Source organism: Chaetura pelagica, unplaced genomic scaffold (assembly GCF_000747805.2).
Source record: "Chaetura pelagica isolate M959 unplaced genomic scaffold, ChaPel_1.0 scaffold132, whole genome shotgun sequence".
NCBI lineage: Eukaryota > Metazoa > Chordata > Aves > Apodiformes > Apodidae > Chaetura > Chaetura pelagica.
This window is the reverse complement of record NW_009952709.1, coordinates 199,929-208,717: the sequence shown is the minus strand read 5'-3', so window position 1 is coordinate 208,717 and position 8,789 is coordinate 199,929. Positions and strand designations below refer to the sequence as shown.

The following is an 8,789-nucleotide window of genomic DNA, read 5'->3' as shown; positions in this document are numbered from 1 at the left end:
TTTTTTTTTTTTTTTTTTTAATTTAACCTTTCCCTTCCATAGCTCCTATGACCAGTAAGATTTATGGTTTACAGTCACAGAGCATTAACCCTGATGAACATACAGGAGAGGGCATGATGAGCTCCTGAGGCAGGCTGGCCAGCACATCCTCCCACCTTCCTGCAGCTCATACTCTGCTATTCATATAAACCAAGGTCCTGTGAGGCAGCTGTAAACACATGACTTTGAAAAGCTCAACTGGCTTTTCTCGTGCCCTTGCAGTCAAGTTAAGCTGAGACTGTATCTTTAGCCTGATCTCATTCTTGTGATTATAAGGCAAATGCTTGAAAACTGGCTGTAGTGGGAGTAGGTAAAGAAAACACTTCAGCATTCCCAGCTCAGCTTTCTGAGTCTCTGCTTGAGTGCAAGCTTCCCTTCTGGAGCCTGTCTTTCTGGTTTTCTGTGATAATGGATAAAAAATTACTGAAAATGGGCTAAAACAAGGGCTCATATCCTGCAGGGTCAGTAGGACCTAGCAGGATAATTATTGGTCAGTGCTGCTAGATACCTGCTGTCTGGAAAAGAACTCTGCAGTGGGGCTCCCTGGAATGGTTAATGCCAAATGTCTCCTTCAGAAGTTCCCTTTTGTTGGTGAGGAGTAGGAGCTTTTTCATATCCGTAGAACTGGACTATTACTCTTTCAAAATACATATTGAGCTGTTTCTGTGAGCCTATTCACTCTTTCTAAGATGGGTGTCAAAGACTGTTTCCAAAAAAAGTGGATTGTAGGCACATTCATTGTCCCAGTTTTAGGAATGTCTCTGAACAGAGGTGCTCAGGGGGAAGGCTCAGAGATTTCTTTCTGTCCTCCTCCAGACTCAGTCTGCTCTGTAGGATGGGACTGATTTAACCATGTTTGCAAGTGGCTGGGCTGTTGTCATTGCTCAGAGATGATGTGTTTACAGTGCAAAGAAAACCTGATGTGTCTGGGACGTGGACTGGCTAGAAAAGCCACCAAGAATGGGTTTTAGCTTGGTGAGTCCAGGCTCAGGAGTATGCACCCACTGCATCCTCTTCTGGTAACTGCAGATGAGGCAACAGACTCCCTGGTCATGGAAATAAGAGGTGAGACTTCAAAAATCCACACAGCACTAAAATCTGCACAGCTCTCCATGTCCGGGGCAAAAATCTAAAGTGATATCAGGGCCCTAAGTGCATGACTAGGTCTTCGTGACTGACCAGCCCCACATGGGGCCTCTACCCACATTCAAACCCTTCAGCTCAGCTCTGGACTGTCAGTCCCTGTCTAAGCCACACTGTAGAATGTTGGTCTCCAGCTAAGTTGTAGATATGACCATACGTGGCCATGAATCCTGTTGATCTGTACCCCAACCTGACTGACTTTCCATCTTGATATCATGCCTGTCTCATCACTCTGGACCTTCCTGAGGATCTCTGGTATGTGTCTGGCCCTCGTTAACCTCACCAGAGCTGATCCTGCTGTGGATTTACCTCCCACCTTGACCAGGGACCTGTCTCATCACCATGAATTTCCTGATGATCTGGACTTTTAGTTGAACCTGGCTGTCATCTCTGGTCCTGCCTTGCTGACCTCTGTCAGGGGCTGTGGGATGGTCCCTGGCTCTTGACTCTGCCCTCCCAGCCCCATGGTCATACTTGGCTCCATAAGGGACAGGCAGACCTACATCCATCCTGACACCTGATGTGCTCAAGAAAGTTCATCGAGCTTCTGCTCAATTCCTTCTCTTCTTGTAAAGGCCACTGGATACAATTTGCTCATCAAAAGTCCTTGAACAGTATTTCTTAAAGGCAGCTGCCATAATGGCTTTTTATCTTAGGGAAAGGAATCCTTTTTGGTAGCACATCTACTTTCAACACAGCTCCTGCCTAACCAAGAGAAAAAGCAGATCCAGGTTCCAGTTGGATGATGTGTCTTTGCTTGCTCCGTCTCAGTGAGTGAAATCTGTGAGTACAGATGTTTTTCCCACTCTCTGATCCCACAGTGCAGTAGCAGCAGGCCCCACTGGCAATATTTGTTTGTCTGTATAAAGAAGCACATTTAAGAATTTCATAAGTTTGAGGTTTTCCTGTAGAAAATCCTGTTTCCAATACCAGAGGTTTCCACTCAGGATATTGAATTTCAGACCATTGCTGAGGAATCACTGCCCATCATGTCCATTAAAGGTAGGATTTTTCCCCAGAAGTGGTGATAGAGTTCCATCTGAACCATCCAAATGTTTCCTTATTCATCCTGACAAGATCTTTCTGAAAAAGATGCAACACACAAATTATTAGCCAGAATTTTTAACCTGGAAAGAGCAAAGTCAGATAATCTGAGCTCTGTTCTGCTGTGGTGGTGCATCATGGTGGGGTGTAGGTGTATGTATCTTTTGAGGGGGACATGTTGAAATGTCTGCCAGATTTTCTACTTACTGCTGTAGCCTGGTGTTCCCAGAGCTTGGAAAGTCAGGAGGGACGACTGTGATCTGTGTGCTGACCAGAGTAACACATGCTGTAGGATTGCCTTGATTTAATTGCTCATGTATCTATTTAGAGAGACTTGCTGTTAAGAGTGACAGAAAGTACTGCATCTTCTTAAGGTAATTATTTTGATTAATTATTACCCTCACTAAATTAAGACTAAAAATATCCAGCTATAGCTTTCAGACACTGGATCCTATTTATAACTTTGCTAGGTGAAAGTGAAGTAAGTTACCAAATTTCTGTCCCTGCTAGACCTTTGTATAGCCTGCTGTCCAGTCACTTCATGGTCACCAACCTCCCAGCTAAGCCAAAGGAGTGACTTGGTGTTTCCATTGTCAGGTGGGCTGTTCTTGTCCTTTATTTATCCTCTTGCCTTCTTATCTGAATATTCTTCAGTCTGCCAACCACCTTCGTGAAGGACAAGCATGAGGACTGGGTGTAGTGGGGAAACTCAGAGCTAAGATGTCTTCCTGATCTCCTTTAAAAATGCCCTGATTGTCCAGCCCAAGAGTACCTCAGTCTTTTTAGCTGCACCATGGCCCTGGAGGCTTCTCCACAGCCATCATGACAGAGCACAGCAGTGAACAAGTTCTTTTTCCTGCTGCCAAAGCAGAGTCCCCCATCTTTGAAGTGTCACCCGTATTCTTCAGCACCCCACATACCGTTCTCTGCCCCTGGAGCACAGTGCAGTCAGTTTGCCAAGTGATAGGAGATCATCCAGTGAGACTAGTTCACTACATTCCTCTCTTTCTCCAGCATGTCAGCTTCAACTGGGGCATATCTCAGAGGCTTTCTGAGAAAGTTTGAAAAACTTCATAGCAGCAGTTAGGGGATTACCTGTCCACAAAACCATCTCCAGCCTGTCTAGCTGCAGATTTTGAGGCAGGAGATTTTTTTAAACATTCAGCAACTCAGTAGTTTCATTTTTGGAAACATCCTGAACTTGGCCTTTTCATCAGCCTGAGGCAGTGAGTCCCACCATGAAGATGACTTTTTAAGAGCAGAACAGAGCAGCTATGTGATCATCTCTTGGTTACTCTTCAGAGATTTGTCATCTGATTAAATAAAGAATAAAGGGGTTTTTTTCAGTGAATTATTAGCAGCCTTCAGACTGCTAGAACTAATATTCTTTTGTCTGTTGCCTTGCTGGCTCAAACTCTGTCTTCTGGAGTCAGATGGAACAGCCTTCTCTCTGGGGGCTGAATTTGACATATTGTTTGCTATAAGGTGGGAGGAGTAAGAAGTCATTTTGGAGGTCTTCATGGCATGGAGACTTTTTTTCTTTAGATCTCAGAAAGCAGTATCTGGACTGCACAGGTTTCCAATGATGCTCTTCGTTTCTGATGCTGAATGGTTGGTTGCAACTTCACTTGGTATGGACCAGGAATAAACCAGCAATTGGTGGGAGTGAGACTCTTGGGAAACTAGATGACACATAAGCAGGAAATTGTCATACCTAACTACATTTTTGCTGGCACTTTGACAGCAACTGGAGCAGGATTACCCATGGAGAGTGAAAGGAAGCACAGGAAGCAAAAGCAAGCCTCCTGCCTATTGACCCGGCCAGACATCAAGCAGAGGAGAAATATCTTACCCTAAATTAGGACAAAATCTACTGCAGGATGCCCTGCAGAAGTGAACTAACATTTACAGACAATGTTATCTTGGATTTGCTGACAGAGAAGATGGGAGCAGTTCACATTCGAGGTCTGTAGTGTCTGATGGGACTTTGGAAATGAGCATCCAGTCCCAGAGGGGGTGGCTTTTCTCCTCAGCTGTTTCAGAGTCAGGCTATTGTGTTGCCATGGCAGACTGGAGAGCTGCTCAGTGTGAATGAGTATTTCTGAATTACACTACATGGGATGAAAAGGTGCTCGTGTTGTCCAACTTTAGGCATCCTAAAATACTACTTTGTAGAAATTACTGGCAGAGAGCACAGGCTGTGGATTATGTGAAGCTCTATTGATTCTTCATGGCAGATGGTTGGAGTGGGACTTGGACTTCAGGAGCTGTATCCAAATTTCCATGGAAGAGCCCACTGAGGAATGAAGGGGGTTGTTAGGTTCTTTCTCCGTTTTTGTAATTGTTTTTTTAATCCATGTGGCTTAGAAAAAAGGTTTTTCATATGACTTTTGGCATTGAAAATTCCTGGTGATCCTCACTGTGCATTGCAGAGACCAAACTGTAGATAAATTCAAGGAGCATATCCCAGGAATACTCAGTATTTCTCCACATGTCACCAGTACTTGGCTAGAGACAGGGGCCAAAAGGCCTTTTCTGACTCACAGGATGAGAAGTCGGCCTCCTAATTCCCTCCCATTACCAACGACCCCCTTTCCTTCAGTGAGGTAAGGAATGTGATGGAGATCTCTAGGATTTATGCAAAGCTCAAGTAACAAAGGTGTAAAGTTCTCCCTCTTCAGAGCTTTGAGAATCCTGTGAGAAACCGGCTCTAAAAATACACTCTTATATACACAGAAGTGGAGGACAGAGGTGCAGGTTCACTCAGCCAGGTCCTGGATGGATGGGGTGATTTGTGCTGCAGGAGGAATGGGTTGGTCACGTGGCAGTTAAAGGTGTGGAAGGGAACTAACAAGCTTCAGGGCCTTGCCCCTCGGTTGAGTGGGGAGACCAGTTTTGTTACATGGGATCAGTGGGTCCACAGTTGCTGCAGGTCCCCCTGCAAGGGATTTGGGAGCGTGGCTTTTAGCAAGCAACACAGGATCTGGGAGCTGACTGACTGTCCAGGCACTAGTTCTGAGTGTTCATATCCAGAGTTCTCTCGATCTCCACTCTTCGTGACAGTGAAGACACAGACGAGCCAGTCCAGCAAAAAAACACCGGCCTCAATAAACCGCTGTTCTGCCCTCCTGCACCGCAGCCCCCCCGCCGGCCCGCCCGCCTCCCAGGCCCAGATGTTCCGTGCTCCGAATTCTGGATCCCCAGGAAGCAAGGCCATTACAGGTACCAATTGCCTTTCTACCATCAACTTTCTTAATTGCTTAGTGTCCAGTCCTGCCCTGGGTTGGCTTTTGACCCTTCCTGGACTCAGTTTTGCTCCATCCATGACTATCCCAGAAAAGCTCCTCCCAGAAGCCATTGAAGGGATTAGATCCTTAGGCACATTGTAAGTGAGGAATTCAGATCAGGAGTAGAACTTTGTAACTTCTTCCCAGTGTCAAGTCGGTTTGTTTTAAGCACTGTGCTAACCATGAGGTACAGATGATGCTGTTTCAAATCCTGGTGTTGCAAACTGAGGAGAGCTTCCTGACAAGGATTGGCGTAGTGGCTTGTCAGGCATGGGAGTGTTGGGTTTTCAGCTTTGTTTGGCATTTAATGTTTGTTTTCCTCAAGGTGGCCTTTTCAGGGCTGGACCTGTGCCTAGGGACATGAAATGGAGTACAGGTGTTTTCACAGTGCTCCACTCTCCACTGGAACCACTGAGATAAGCTGGGCTCCAGCAGCAAAGTTAATGGTACAGAACCTTTGCCAAGGTGTTCAAAGAGACAAGTTAAGGTCGATCCTCCCATAATCCCTGTTTCCTCCTTCCAAACAAGATCAAACCTTAAATAAAAAAAAAAAATAACAAAAAAAAAGATAAACAAGGCAAAGAGCACTGAAAAATAGCAGTTAATAAATAGGATGAGAGACATAGCCAGGCAGCAGAGAAGCAGTCTCTTAAATCCATCTGAGTTAGAAGAAGGACTGGTCAATCAGCTGGGAATTAAATGCCCCTGAAATGTCTGGCATGGGCAGATGCTGAGCAGCAGAGGTGGCTGTGGTGGCTCTGTAGGCCACAGGATGCTGAAAAAGGCTGCCTTTTGTTAGATGACACACACATCTACCAGCTACCAGTTGTTGCAAGGATGACCTGTCTTCTTACAGCTTTTGAGTCCTGAGATATCATGATGTTATTCCACCTCTTAAACATTTAGATGATTTCATTACTCATTTGAGGCCTACCCAGTTTAATCAAGTTAGGACTTTAAGCTGAGAAACCTTCATTATTTACTTAAACTTGCAACAACTTCTTCCAGTTTCCCATGTCCAACAAAAGTGGAAAAGCTGGGACCCTTCCTGGGTCAGAGGCCATGTTCATCTGAGCAGTAACTGGGAGATGTTTTTTGTAAAGACTCCTTCCCCCCCAACTTCTCCAGTCAAAAAATAATGTCAGTACATTGGGTAAAAACTTTGGGCTTTTCTCTTCCTGTATGGAGGAAGGAATCAAATGATGCCTTAGCGTGGTAGGTTGATCTTCAAGAAACTTAATACGAGTGTGGAGGTCCTACCCTGTCTATCTGGTGGCATCATGTTTGTGGTGTCTTTCAAGGCAGTGTCTTGTACAAATGCAATCTGAGCAGCTGCTTGAATTTCTAGTTCAAAGCGTTGACCGTAACATCTGTCAGGAAGACGGTCTCCTGAAGGGATGCCCTCCAAGGGCTGTAGTTGGAGACATTCCATGTGGGCCTGGATAATACCAGGGATGGTGGGAGTGCCACTCCACTGACAGTGTTTGCACAGACACTCAGTGGAGCAGAGCTTACTTTCTCTGTACAGATAATTCTACTTTGTGTGCAAAAGATTCAGGTATGAGGAGAAAGAGAGAGAGAGAGACAACTTGTGAACTTGTGCCTGCTGCCCTCTCCTGTGTGGGAAGGACACAGTAAGACCAAGAAGATGCATTAAACCAGTTTTGTCTTGTTACCAGTCTTGGGGGGGGGGAAAGGCTAATAGAAGATGAGGACAACTACCATGCAGATTTTTTCCAAACGTTTTTGGAGACCTCCAGCTCACTCCCACTTGTGACATGAGCCAAGATTTGACCTTGGGTCTCTTGGGGTAGATTGGCCTAATCCATTTTGTCATGGTCTCTTTTTACCACTGTGCCATCTGATTTTCTAGTTACTTAAGGCCTCTCATTCCTATCATTTCTCTGTCAAGGGGCATAGACTAGATAATGTCTCTAGTTCCTTTTTGTTTTATGTGATTCTGTTTTAACCTATTTTATTACGAAGTTTTCCTATTCTGCATTTTCCAAAGAGCCAGGAATGTAGTAGATTGAGAATCTGAGAAGCCTACTCAGAACTTGGAAGGGTCTGTTAAGGATTGGTGGGACCAAAATTCATGGGCTGAGAGCTTCATGAAGTTAGATCTTGTCTAGCCGCATCAGACATAAAGCCCATGTTTGAGTCTGCAGGTAGTTGGGGCTTCTTTATGAAAGTCAGGACTGTAGTTCTGACCACTCCAGTGGTCTGCAGACATATGTAATGGTATAATGAGCTGGTATCAATTTTCAACAGTCCCTGTCATTCCTGACTTCTGTCCCCCAAGTCCCTCCCTGTACAATTTGCTGCTGTTGAGCCCAGCAGAGCCTTCCTAAGCCATGTTCAGATGAACCCATTGGGTGACAGTGGGCTCCATGAGAGAGTCCACGCATGAGAAGAGTCTAGAGCACAGACCATACACATCAGGCTGGCCAGTTCGCCTTTAATTTTATTTATGTCTAGTTTATCCTCAAAGTCACTACAGGAAATACATTTGCCCAGGTATTACAGGTGTAGTTGAAGGGAGACAAGGCCTCACACTGTTGTACAGCTGACCTTGTGCTGAGGGATGCCAGCTTGAGAAGCATGGGAGGCACCTCAGCTGTGCTGTGCAGTGATGTGTCCGGACACTGCACACTGAAGGAGTCCTCCCAGTACAGTTGCTGGGAAATTGCCCCTCACTAGTGCTGCAGTATGTGAAGCAAGTGAAGCACCAAGAGCCTGCCTGCTGGGCCTGCGGGAGGGCTGGAGGGGCCAGGGCACTGCTGGGAAGTGCAAGGGCAGGCTGTGAGACAGCCCTTCAGTCCTGTACTTGAACCTGTCAGGGAGGGTGTTCAGGGAGGGAATGCAGATTACTGGGAAGCACAGGGAGAGTTGCCATGGTGACACTCCACGTGTTGTGATGAGGACCTGAGTTCAACCTGCACACCTGGTCACCTGTGCCAGAGGCTTCAGGAGCTGCTTAAGGAAGAGCCTTAGATAAGGGTTGGGTTATTTTGCAGGGGAGGAGGCCATGACCCTTCTGGTGCAGTCAGGACTGGTGTTCATGGGCTCCCTAAGAGCCAATCCAGGTCACCTCAGCCAGAAGGCATTCAAGAAAAGTATCTACCTGCTATCCCTTCAATTATTCTGGCCCATTTGCCTCCAAAATGAGATATTGATCTTTTCTGCTGTATTCAGGGTATGCAGTCGTGTGTCACAAGAGCATGTCTTGCTGCCTGTCTGTGTGATTCTGCATCCATTGTTGACCAGTCACCATTC

General features: G+C 45.9%; 1 protein-coding gene across 1 annotated transcript in view; it reads left to right on the top strand.

Annotated features, from left to right (window-relative positions):
- ZNF618 (zinc finger protein 618) overlaps positions 1-8,789 on the top strand; it is a 74,917-nt gene that overhangs the window by 39,851 nt on the left and 26,277 nt on the right. Inside the window, exons 8-9 of the mRNA XM_009994328.1 lie at positions 5,260-5,448; positions 5,563-5,611. Coding sequence (XP_009992630.1) covers positions 5,260-5,448; positions 5,563-5,611 — 238 coding nt within the window. The remainder of the gene's footprint in view (positions 1-5,259; positions 5,449-5,562; positions 5,612-8,789) is intronic.